General features: G+C 42.8%; 2 protein-coding genes across 2 annotated transcripts in view; one reads left to right on the top strand and one right to left on the bottom strand.

Moving 5' to 3' along the window:
- Window positions 1–257: 257 nt before the first annotated feature.
- Window positions 258–2,189, bottom strand: zar1l (zygote arrest 1-like). The gene is made up of 4 exons (XM_071531155.1): window positions 1,602–2,189; window positions 1,062–1,154; window positions 850–924; window positions 258–401 (listed from the first exon to the last, which is right to left on the bottom strand). Exons 1-4 carry the CDS (start codon window positions 2,187–2,189, stop codon window positions 258–260), a joined length of 900 nt encoding a protein of 299 aa, XP_071387256.1.
- Window positions 2,190–3,682: 1,493 nt separating this feature from the next.
- Window positions 3,683–12,941, top strand: part of pds5b (PDS5 cohesin associated factor B) — a 32,655-nt gene continuing 23,396 nt past the window's right edge. Inside the window, 4 exon segments of the mRNA XM_071531148.1 lie at window positions 3,683–3,738; window positions 10,575–10,701; window positions 11,283–11,486; window positions 12,196–12,282. Of these exon segments, the coding sequence (XP_071387249.1) occupies window positions 10,594–10,701; window positions 11,283–11,486; window positions 12,196–12,282 (399 nt within the window). The 5' untranslated portion in view covers window positions 3,683–3,738; window positions 10,575–10,593.

Below are 12,941 nucleotides of genomic sequence, written 5' to 3'. Positions count from 1 at the left end.
AAGGACACCACCTGCTTGAGAAGTTGCTTCCAATAACCAACCCAGGTAGAGATTTTCAACGATTTACCAACTGTGGCTGGAGGGAGAATAAGCAAATCTCATAAAGTCTGTTGTTGGAGGCAACTTCCACCTGTGACATAGGCATGTCGTCTGACTCACATGGCCCTAACCTTGATGGCAATCAGCCATCAGATCTACATGAGCAATAGACGATAATCAATTCCAAACCAAACATTGGCCGGCTTAAAAATCCCCACTCAGACGATGTATTTGAAGCTGTAGGTGGCATCACAGGACAGCCTCATGCCCTTGCAGCGACAACACAGGTCCTGGCGGTGAGGCCTCCTCATGTTTATGTGCCTCTGCTTCCTCTCACAGCAGCAGGAGGTCTGGGAGCAGCCCTGAGAGGGGGTGAATGGAAGAAAGCAAATGAGCAAGAAGAGTCAGGAACAGTAAGCCAAGAGTCAGTCATGGAACATTACTGACCCCTATTGAAGGATGACAATGTTTTGATAAACTGACTGAACAAGCAAGCCATTCCTGCTCATGCAAGTCTAACAGGTTTCAATCCTCTGAGCTCAGAGACAATGGAAAGCAGTGAATCCAACTTTACAATTCAGAATGGGAATCAATCCTCTCCAAGCAAATATTTCAGGGTTGATATGTTGGAGAACCACTTGGTACGTGATCTGCATTTCAATTTGCCATTTTACAGCACATTTCAGTAAGTAGTTTTGGCACAGGGTAAAAAGGCTTATTATCAGATGGAATTCAACAACAAACCCACTTAATCCCCAAGGGTATTTATAAAGGTTTCTTATTGGAACAGGACAAGAAAAGTAAATGCACCTTGCAGAGGATGGACTCCACTTTGTAGGGGTTGAACCCCACCTGACACTTCCGGCAGAGCTGCTTGTGGTACACCTGATGAAGAAAGAAAGACACAAAAAAAACCCAACAGCAGTTCTTGGTTATTTTTTACATATGCAGACCATTTTATCCAAATATTACAGCACAGGTTTACCATAAGTTACATATAGTTATATATAATTGACCACTACCTTACTGGTTCCAGAGATGCACCACACATAAGCACTCTCCCACCGGATGTTGCATTTTCTGCAGTGGAAAAAGCCATACCTCTGCTCCAGAAACTAACAAAAATGAGAAAAGCAGTTAAAAAAAAATAGACACTTTTGCAGAGTGACTTCTTGCACAGTTGGGTGTGAAGAGTATAAGTATGTCACATTGAAACAGTTATGTAGGAATCAAAAGAGGGCATGAATTCCCTCACTTTTTCATATCAAGGACCCTCATATACTGTAGATCCACTTTAGACCAGACACCCATTGGATAAAAGCTTTGTCCTGTAGGTTCCCATTTGTTATACATCTGTAGTTGAAACCTCTGCTCACCATAATCATACCTTCTCTCCTATGGGGCTTACATCAAGTGAATGCAATAAAAATGTAATTCAACAAATACTTAAGTTTCCAGGGAACCCACTTGGAACCCTTTCAAGTGCCCCTGGGTGCTACTTTGGGCACCACTGAAAAGGCCCCATCTACTTTCTTCAGTGGACTCCGAGGCAAGAGACCCACCTGGAAGTTGGACCCCCTTGATGCCCGATGGAGGGGTGTCTTCAAGTCCTTATCCTCATCAGTTTGATCCGTCTCAGCATCCTTGTCAGTGTCACGGTCCACGATTTCAGCGGCTTCATCCTCTCCTTCACATTCACATTCATCGTCGTTAAGTTCCTTCAGGAAGGTCCTGCGATCAAACACGGGAGAGTAGATGGAAACGGGTCGCAAGAAGCGCAGGTTGTTCACCGGTGTGTTGTACAGCGCCTTTCCGTCTGGTTTGGACGCATCCAGGCTCTTCGAGGACTTGGAAGAGACGGGATAGTCGCCTTCCTGGGAAAACAGCGTTTTGGGGCCAAGCGAGCACTGGACGATTTTATCCACTTTTGCGTTTACTTGCACGCCGCATTCTTTCGTGTTTGCCCTCCTGAGTCGAGAGGGTAAACTGGGGTCGACTTGGGACAGGATGGCCTTGCAGAGCTCCAGGTAGTTGAGGCCCTGGGGGGTCATGAACCGGCCCTCTCTCTTTCCCCAGCCGCCGCCCGGGGCGAAGGGGCCGCAGGCCGGACTGCCGCTGACATTGTACGGTGAAAACGTGGACCCCTCCATCGCGGAGCCATGAAACCAGCCTGCTGTTTCTTTCCGCTGTGATTTATAGGTGCTTACATGTGCCAGTAGGTTCCCGTCTCAGAGCACTGATTGGTTAATTGAGATCAGGGGTGAGCTTTATTGGACCAACACTGTTGTCCTTGGCAAAATAACTATTATCCTATAATAAATCATAGGATGTTTAGAAGGAGACTAAAAAAGTAGTAAACTTAATGCAGCTTCTTGGTCAAAAAATATACCTCAGAAAATCCTATAGTAGCCTAATGCAATAGTTAGATAAAAAATATACCATGAAGTTAAGGTCTTTATAAACTCACTATTGAGTAGGCTACAATAGACACTCTGTAAGTCCCTATAGCAATATTATAGTAGGCTAATACTTTAGCAGAGATAAGATAAAGTCATTATTGAGGCAAGTCCTCGAAAGTCCACAGAAGAATAGGAGCGAAATATTGATGTTTTTTCATTAGACTGCATTTGAAGGGTCGTAAAATGCGGAGCTGCATAAGGTGGAGCTGCATAAGGTGAATAGCCGCTGGTTGAAGAAGACTGGGTGCAAGTCTGAAACAATTCCTTATATTGGAGCTCCCCCTATAGCTCATCTGTGTTGGTCAGAGACATAGGGTTATCAGAAGATACTACAAACCATAACCATAGCAACTAAGTGAATTAAAAATACAATGAAAGACTGTGTAGTGTTTTTACCACTATGTAGGATATTTCATAGCTCCTGCTACAGTGAATTTTGCCATAATCAGTCTCCTCAACAACCTGTTTGTATGGGGAAATAATTATCAATAAAAACATTATCTTAAAAAGTAACAGCACTTATGGAAATGCTGCAGTTTTTGCTTTAAGCATATTTTGTGGCGCTGTATCTTATTCAGCCTATTAGATATTTTTGGCTTAAAATAAATAGGCCTAAATAAAAAGCTTATGTCGCTCGCATCCTTTTGCTGCCTTCAGGTGCTGTCAGAAACAAGGCGGTAAACACAACTGGCAAAGTGGGACTTTTCCATGATACGCGAGTTGGCGAGATGTGTAGTTTATGTATGTATGTATGTATTTATTTATTTATTTATTTATTTAATGTTTTATGTATTTTATAAGTATATGTTGTTTGGAATTCTATTTATTGTTTGTATTGCCTTATGTTTCTATGTTTCTATTGCCTTATGTTTCGCATTTTTGTATTGATAAATTAATTAAAACCTCGATTACGTATATCGCATTCAAAATCTTCCTCTTTATTCTGCCACTGCAGGACGAAGTATCTCTGTGCCGCCAGAAAAAATAAACATAAATGGCGACAAGTCGATTTCTGCACGACGTACGGAAATAGGAACTTAAGAGGGCCACATGAATGCAGCATTTGGCCTATTCAGACGATTCAGACTTTATGCGCATAACTCTATAGGTGGCGCTACGCACCCATGGATGGCTTTTTACCCATGGGCACTGAATCTATACATATTGGCGCCATTTTGGAGCTAGGAGGGGGAAGAGAGCTGCAGAAGAGGACGCAATTGATCACAATTCACCCTAACAGGTATGAAATTGCACCAACAAACAAATCCTGTTTGATTGTAAGGTACGGATATTTTCAAGTACTGCTGCAAAAAACTGTATGTAACCCTGGATGTATCCGAGGAGTAGCCAGGTTTCCAGCGCTGGCAGGGAGAGCGCAGCCCGCCTTCCTCGCCTGTGTTTCGGGTAGCCGTGTCAGATTCACAGCGCTGGCTGACCGGGTGGTGCGGCGCAAAATGGTTAGCTAGTGTACTGTTAGCCCATTTGCTAGGCTAAGTGTCCCGGCAGCATCAGCAAACAATGACGCGAAGTGGCTGCATGGTGGCGATCAGAAAAATGATAACGATACAGTTATGGCGTTTTGTTCTGTGTACTAGCTTACCGCCCTCTGTCACCGAGATTGCTGCTGCTATCGTTAGCTAGGTTACGCCAGCCAGTGTAATGGCTAGCTAGATGTGCTTACCAGCTAGCTAGCTAGCTAACGGTAGCTAACTAGATTAGCCGCGGTCAACATTACAGCAACAAGGCAACCTAGACTATACCATAGTCTATGGCCTTGACATGCTCCTGTGTCATAACAATGCACACCTCCATTCACAAAACAGTTTCTCAAACACAACTAGATTTACTACCGCAGAAATAATTGTTGCATTTACCCTCTGGTTGCCCAGATATAATGCTCAAATTATTTTCGTTTACCGTTATGACTTATAATAATGGGCTGTTTCTTAAAGGCGCATTGCTTTGGACAGAGTCATCGGTTCATCCCAGTATAGAAATAATTGATCTATTTAATGGTTGATCGGTTGGTTAATTGATTGAGTCAACCGACGAATTCTAACAGTTAATCCACTCTCGTACTTTCCACCCACCGATGAGGACTAGCTAGTACTGTGATTGTTGAAAGCAGCACACCACCGGGCTCTTGCATACCTGCTGTTATTAATATAATAACAAAAGGCTGTACGCGAAGCGGTAACGTTAGCGTTTGTAGAAACCTCGAAACGAAGATGGTACATATTATCTCTACAAACAGACAATACATGTTATTTACACAAACGCTGATTTAAGCCAATCAGCTCTACCAGGGCGCTCCAGTGCATTGCTTTGACAACTATCAGTCTGCGGTTACTGGACTTGAAACGCATCCCACCACCTCTTTGCAGGTTACTTAACGGGATCACAGGCTGTAAGAAGCCTCTGTAATTTCTGATGAAATGTCCATCAAATAGCACCTGTACATGGTTGTGGTTTTTGGAAAGTTGTTGTGTCAGGAATCGTTAGCATTTAATAGCATTGCAAATCAGTGGTATTCAAAGACATTTTCCTGAAAAAAGTCTTCTTGATTGTAGGACTGTGTTGTAAAACAGTTCTGACATTGTTTGGATGGTGCTGCATGAGGTCTTTTCAGTATTTTATTTTTCAATCTCTTGATTTGTGTTAGCATTGCCAAACAATGTTATCTTCTTTGGCTTGGGATATCTCTGAAGTTGTTGTTTTTCAGCAAGCACACATATTTTCTTGCTAGCTGCTTAAATCAACCACATATGGAAGCATATGGAGCAGTGTTTCCTCTGAAACCACTTAGCAGCAGTGGTGGTTGGGGGTAATTTTTGGTTTTGGTTTAAATGTCCCTCCCCATTTTGGTTATAACGTTGGATGCAGCACTCTAGCATGTTTGCATTTTGAGGGAAATTGAGCTAAATGATGTTTGGTCAAATTCATACAGTACCTAGCCCTGGTGGTAGGCTATTTATTTATTTTTTCCTGTTGTGGTGCACCAAGGTTGAATGAATGTAGATCCAAATAACCCAAGCTATATATTTCAGCAGTGTGTCTGTTTTCTGGATGGCGTTACATATGGCTTCCCTGGCAGACTGGCTTCTTTGGAGGTTTGCTCCAGCTCTCTCCTCTCATTCTCCTCCCTGCTGGTTTAATTTCAGTCCCTCCTTCTCTACTTCCTTGTCGTTTCTGGCCAGCCTCCACTGGGTCAGATTTGGCAGCGTAATGCTCAGTTTAAAGAAGTTTGTCCATGAAGTTTGGAGCTTGGGATACTGCTTATCCCGAACTCTTAGCAGCGCTTTCCTGTCCAGCGTTTTTCCCCCTCAGTGTTTGTGTGTGTGTGTGTGTGTGTGTGTGTGTGTGTGTGTGTGTGTGTGTGTGTGTGTGTGTGTGTGTGTGTGTGTGTGTGTGTGTGTGTGTGTGTGTGTGTGTGTCTGTGCAAATGGAGGTTAGGTCAGTGAGTTCAGCCTCATAACCAGCTGGTGCCCAGTCCTCCCTCTCTCTCGGTTTGCTGACAGTCACCCTCTCCCCCATGATTGCCCACGGGGGTAACTAAGGATAGCTGGGTCAAAGTTCAGATTAGGTTAGGAGGACTGCTGTGTACATGTCTACCCAGTTCTGCTGGCTGCTGTGTCAGGGGGACAGGGGGAGAGCCGAAACAGCGGGCGGATGGAAAAAAGCTCACCGGGGGATAAATGTGCTTGACTGTGATAAACCAGAAATGAGTTCAAGGTAGCCCATGTTCCAACGGCTTTAATGTCGGGTAAAGCTGGCCTGTGCGTGATTATTTACTGCTGTCTCTTATTCAAAGTGAAATATTCCCTGCTGGATGGTGCTCAGACAGACCCCCAGGTTGACAAATACTCTACTCTGATTGGCTGCTAGAGCTCTCTGTGTGTCTCTGCGATAGGCTGAGAGAGAGATTGGACTCATCTTTGGCAGCAGCTGTGGGGTGGAAAGAAGGTCAGAACAGAGCAATTTGGCAGCCTGCCAGTGTCCAGTGTGTGCATTTGTGCCTACTGACGTGCATGTGGTGCATGTGGTGTGTGTGTGTGTGTGTGTGTGTGTGCGTGTGTTTATGAGAAATCAAGTACAGCTGCAGAAAAATGTTTGGTTGTGATTCAAAAGTCAGTATTGCGGTCTGGCCGCTAAATCAAAACCCAGCGAACAGGCTGCAGACCTAGTGACCCAGACTGTTTCATAACAATCAATTCTCCTTCATTGACAATAGCAGCACCACTTCAGAGAGTCAGAAACAGGACATAAGTTACTGAAGCTGTCCTCTCCGATTATTCATTCAGTCCTTCTTAGCTACAATATGCCATGCAGCCCCTAATATAGTAGAACCTTGTTTGGCTAAATCCCCTGGGACTGGCGGTTGTTGTGGAATGAAATGTTGGGAGCAGGGCAGGAAACTAACTTCGCTGTTTTTTTGTCCAGCAGCCACAGGGGCTGATGGATTCCACATTTCGTCAGCCAGTTGTGGTATTTAACCCACCAAATGATTTACCTGCTAAATTAGCTGGTACAGCAGACACACTTATCTGCCTCAGTCAAAATTTACCAGAATGGTGGTTGTCCTGGTGGTTCAGTGGTTTAAGACCTGTACCATGTAAACATGATGGCCTGGGTTTGAATCCGGCCCAAGACCTGTGTTGCATGTCAACCCCCCACTCTCGCTGTGTTTTGAAATTCCAAACTATGGATCAGCGTCTGTCTGTCCATTTGTTCGTCTGTCTGTCCATCCATCTGTCATGCACAATATCGCATTTTGAGAAAACCTGGACAATGATATTCACAGCAGCGTTCCGGCTTTTTCAAAATCACACTGATTGGCCTGATTACAAAATTACACTGATAAGGAGGGTGTGCTACTGCTACATGTCAAAACGAGGTGACATTTTTGTTACCGTTTGGTCCTGAAGGGGATTGCATTATTTATGGTGGACAATAGGTTTACTGTTGCTTTCCTTGACATATGAAACATGCATGCACATACTAATATTAAGATGATGCAGCGATTTTGAGTTTCATTTCTAATTCAGTGTCACAGCAGGATAGTCAAAACCAAGACAAAGTAAAGCAAGGACACCATAAATCAGTGGTTCTCAAACTTTTAGCCTTGTGACCCCTTAAAACAAAGCGTTAGCCTACTCGGGGACCCCCCTTGAACTGTTCAATCAAAGAATGATTTGAATGATTAATTATCAGAATTTATTTCACAAGAAGTAAAAATGAGAGAAAAATAAGGGAAAAATAGACCTATTAAATTTAGTAGAAATATGTTTTTTCCTATCCCATAAATCATCTCATGACCCCGAGGTTGAGAACTACAGCCATAAATGATGCAGTTGACAATAGAGCATGAATTTGTGGCAGGGTGGTCTGGGAGAGCTCTTGATATCAAATTGAACCTTTGTTGAAGTGATCGCCTCCAAATCACAAACTGAACCAAGTGGAGCTGTGAATTCACATCTGCAGCAGTGTGACTGTCACATCATCTAGGGAGGACACTGATTTACATTAGCTTACATTCAGCTTTTTTCCACCACAAAGCATCATTAAACATATTTTCTAGGAGAGGGAACTGGAACTATAAAAGTTCAGTTAAGGAGGACATAAATAGAACTGGATAATGATCTAGTGGGAAAATAGACCTGGATAATGATCTAGTGGAAAAAAGAGATCCAAGGCACTCCAAAAATGTGTTAAAGCCCCCTATATAATGAAGGACATGGGGTTGAAATGCAGTTTTTAACTTACAATTATTACTATCCAAAAATGATGTAGGTATTTTAACAATTTTTTGGAGTGCCTTGGATCTAATTTTTTCCACATGATTACCAGAGAATGTTTTTCTCATCCAACTCATCACACAACTCACATTAATTGTTAACGTTAGAAGCTAAGATGCATTCTAACTAATCGGTTTTCCTGGATAATGAACAACAACAACGCCCCCAAATTTTTGTTGTTGTTAAGAGTAACTTTTAGTAGTAGTAGTCATATAGCCCAGCCACCCTTTGCATGCATCAAACTGTACCCCAACTAAAATCTTCAAATCTAGTCATAAAATTAGTCTGGCAAAGTGTGGACTTTTGAATGTGTAGGAAATCAGTATACAAATTCACGGTGGGAAAGTAAGGTTTTGATCCACTAGTCACTGTGTCTGGTAGATTCCTAAATCCTACCAACCACTTTTTTACCAGCCGCTTTTTAAAATGAGTGTTACTAAATATAATTTAAAACAAAAAAAAAACACATGAAGTGCCCATGTTATATAGGCCATACTTTATGTATTTATTCAAGTATGTTGACAATGATGGGATGCTTAAAGCGGATTACATTGACAATATAACAAGAAGAAGCTGCTTAATATAAAATTAACGCATCCAAGAGAGCACAAAGTATCTGAACTGCTTTAAATGTTATTAAAATCTTGCCTTGCTTGTCATGTCGCCCCTCTCATTGAAATATCGCTTTTGTTTTTTTTGTTTTTTTGGCCCAATGGCCCCAATGTCTCCTAATTCACTGCAGTGTACCACCTCTCTCATTATCTGTGTCTGCTAGCCTCTTAACTCCAACAATATGTTGCCACATTCTGCTTCCAGTTTGACAGTCTTGTCAAGCCTCGGGGTAGGCAAGCTAAACTGACTAGTGGGTAGTGAGGCTGCCCTATTTAATGTTTTCCTTGGTAACAAGATTTCGTATCAATTTATATTCAAACTACGTTGCTGAGTACGGTGCCCAGGAGCGGCAATGGGAAGTCCTATTTGATGTTTTCCTTGGCAACAATTTTTTCATATCAAAATGTTTTGAAACCATGTTGCTAAGTACGGTGCCTGGGAGTAGTCATGAAAAGATTGGCATATCGGATGTAAACAGAGGGCAGTGCACTGTGGGAGTGCGCTTCGTAAAGGGTCTGCCAGCTGCTGATAGTTTTTTTTTTTCCCGCACTTTTGGCAAACTTTGTTCACCCGCCACAGCTGGTGGAACTAACAAATTTACCAGCTACTGCTCAAAGTCACCCACATTTGGCGAGTGGCGGGTGTTAATTTCCCACCCTGTACACATGTGCTTTGCAGAAAATAGAGAATGTTTATGACTTTGTCTCCTTTATTTCTTTTGAGAAAAGTATGTGCTACGTAGGTCCACCCTTTCAACACTGCCTTATCCCTGGTTCAGGCTTTCCGTGTGGCTTGACATGTGCAAGCTCTGTGTAAAGTGTTGCTCTCATGCTTTGCTTGTGCTTTCATGATGACCACAGAGGCGCATCTACGTAATAGCCATCCATGTTGTTTCAGATTTCAGGTGGTGCATGACCTTGTACATGACTCTCAAATGTAGCCAACACTCCTAGTGATTTTGGCTGCAATTATGTCATTTTGACCACATGGACTCTGTTGTTTCCACATGAACCAGGCTTTAGTTTGTCTGACATTAAAAAAAAAACGGTCATATTTCTGGGCGAGTGCATTACCAGCTTTTCAACATCTTTCATGGCCAAACAAAACAATGGCAAGGTGAGACCAGTTTAACAGCCACTGCAAAGGAGCAGTGTAAAATTTTTAAGTGCAGTATGACTGACCTGGCCATGAGCAATACTATGCCAAAGTCAAAGCACATTTGGCATCATGCGAATGCCCTAACCATGAATTGGGTGTGATCCTTGCTAGGCCAGTGGCTGCGGTAATGAAATATGGAACACAAAGCCAGCAGCGGCTCGCATTGAAAAGTCTCCCTGCTCTCAGCATGCAGCAGCCTCATCCTGGATTCAGCTTGTAGAATGCCATTACCTTGCTGCGAATACCTCGCTGAATATTTCAGAGGCTGCTCTATCGCAGACTCCTTTCAAAGCTTTGAAGTCTTAAAAAGATTTGCGTCAGGGGGTTCAAAACAGGTGATGATGTACTTTTTTTAAAACTGTTTTTTTTCCCTTTTAAGTTGAAGTTAAACAATTCTGCAAATAGGTTTTTAGTCCCTCTTTCTCTTTACCTCCCCCATTCTCTCTGTTTCACTCTCTCTTCCCCTGCTTTTGAGTGTATTACCAATGTTGCTATGTCTTTCTCTCCTCAGGCAGTAAAGAGCTAAGAGGATGGCTCACTCTAAAGCTCGAGCCGCAGACGGGAAGGTGACCTACCCCCCAGGGGTCAAGGAGATCTCAGACAAGATCTCCAAAGAGGAGATGGTCCGCAGGCTCAAGGTCAGTGCCATCCTTTCTGCTGCAGCACTGTCGGCTGTCATTACCTTGGTTGCAGACATAGAGATTAGGGGTGGGAATTGCCAGAAAGCTCTCGATACGATGTCGTCACGTTGCTGGAGTCATGATAATATCGCTATTCTTTTACCAAACACTAAGTATTCAAATTTAAATCTTGCAGTTCAAATCCCAATATTTAGACATTCACTGTTTTGTTCTGTTTCTCTGTAACTGCACTGCACTTAAGCACTTGCGTACTATCCCTCAAAGCAATAAAATCTCTAAATCAAATAAACCTATAAGTAAAAGCCTGAAAGTGATTACCAAATGAAGCTTAATTATTTACCTAATCAACAGCTTTCTAGTCTTTCAAACAGATTTTGGTAAACAGCTTTTTTGGAAGTCTTTTTCCATATGTGAGTTTAACAGTGAACTTCCATTGAACAAATGGAATATTATGGATGGATTTTAAACCTCATTGCCTTGGATCAGTTGCACGCTTGAGCACTTTTTTTCATCCAGCTATTCTCCCAACCTCAGCCACTCGCTCTCTCCATTCGACTCCCCCCCTCTCTGTGTTCCAGATGGTGGTGAAGACATTCATGGACATGGACCAGGACTCCGAGGAGGAGAAGGAGCTGTACCTGAACCTGGCCCTGCACCTGGCCTCAGACTTCTTCCTCAAACACCCAGACAAAGATGTGCGTCTGCTGGTGGCCTGCTGTCTGGCAGACATATTCAGGATCTACGCCCCCGAGGCGCCCTACACCTCACCGGATAAACTCAAGGTAGCCAGGACCTTGTTACGATGATTTAATTAGGGCAGATGAAACTACTTCTTTGGTCAACAGTCAAGAGCAGCTGGTAAATGTCCCAAATTCACTATTTCACCATCCAACTAGGATGTTTGGATCAACCTTAAATGAGAGTCTGTTGCCTGTCAGAATAGCTGGCTGAGTAATGCATCATACTAACATTAGTTAATTTCACCACCCTGGATAATATAGGTGTAACTTTTAAATCACACTCGCACCGTCTAGAGCTTCTAAGAGCAGGCTGAGAGACGCTAATCATCATTCACCATAAAAAAATTTGCATCTAAGTTATGATCCCTTTATCTGGTACGCCCAGCTTTCAGGAGTAGCTGTTTTTTTTTATTTTTTGCGTTCATTTTACATTTTGTATTTATGTGACGCTGTTATCCAAAGCGATGTAGAATTCGAATCATGAGTAAGGATTTGGTGTCTTGCTCAAAACGACACATGACTGTTGGTGGACAAATTGGCCGTATCAGTTGACTGTTCCTGGGGTCGGACCAGTTACCTTTCAGTTATGGGATGGTCTCTCTAAACTCTAGCTCACCCTGCCAGGCATTTGAACAAGAATCCTGTTCATTTCAACGGAAGGGTCCCTTTTTGTTTTTTTGCCCACTGTGTCTTGCTTTGTTGTGTTGCCAGTGACTGTAGTGACGGTAACTGTTCCCTGTCTCATCTCCAGGACATCTTCATGTTCATCACCAGACAGCTCAAAGGACTGGAGGACACCAAAAGCGCTCAGTTCAACAGATACTTCTACCTGCTTGAGGTGTGTTTCTGTGTGTTTGTCATCTTACTGCCTGTGTTTACATGCACAGAGAATTTCATCCTTAACCTGGTTACTCAATTAGCCCGGTTTTGGTCTGTGTGTCTCACCCTATTTGGTTGGTTAGAGAAACCCAGTTACGAAGCCTGGCTTACTTCCACATTAAATGGGTTACTGTGGCATGTAAACATCTTACTCCTTTCACTTTTGGCTTTCACTGTCTGCACAAACTCACACTCACACAGTGTACCTTGGATGGAAAGTATAATGGCCTGTAACATTATTTGTGAGGAGCATCAAGAAAATTGACTACTATTGGATCATCATTTCTTTCCCCTGTATTAGAGGTAATTCGCTGGGGGAGAGGGAGGCTGGCGGCAGCTCTTTTTTTTTTTTTTTTATAGCTGTGGGCGGGATGCCACAAGTGGGCAGGAATATTCTGTTAATTAGCTTATTCATGGAAACGGAGATACTCAATCGTAGGGTATCAAAGGTTCATGTGAACAACTTAACCTGCCCAAGACCTTAACCGGAGTATGGCCAATTGTCTTAATAGCTTACTCTGTGCATGTAAACAGAGCTGTTTTTTTATCCTGGTGGATTTCTGTTGTCATATTATTTGACTGCCTGCCTTCTAAATATATCTACCAATGCATGTATGT

This window comes from Centroberyx affinis, unplaced genomic scaffold (assembly GCF_046629955.1).
Source record: "Centroberyx affinis isolate AG114_WGS23_722 - 3 ecotype Tasmania unplaced genomic scaffold, CSIRO-AGI_Caff_v1 ptg002045l_1, whole genome shotgun sequence".
Classification (NCBI taxonomy): Eukaryota; Metazoa; Chordata; class Actinopteri; order Beryciformes; family Berycidae; genus Centroberyx; species Centroberyx affinis.
This window is presented reverse-complemented; position numbering and strand designations above follow the sequence as displayed.

Excerpts from the sequence above, each read along its gene's own strand:
- zar1l (XM_071531155.1), bottom strand. The coding sequence starts at position 2,189 with ATGGAGGGGTCCACGTTTTCACCGTACAATGTCAGCGGCAGTCCGGCC. Across the intron at positions 925-1,061 it reads GCATCTCTGGAACCAGTAAG|GTGTACCACAAGCAGCTCTG; the intron begins GTAGTGGTCAAT and ends TTTCTTCATCAG. Across the intron at positions 402-849 it reads TGGAGTCCATCCTCTGCAAG|GGCTGCTCCCAGACCTCCTG; the intron begins GTGCATTTACTT and ends ACCCCCTCTCAG.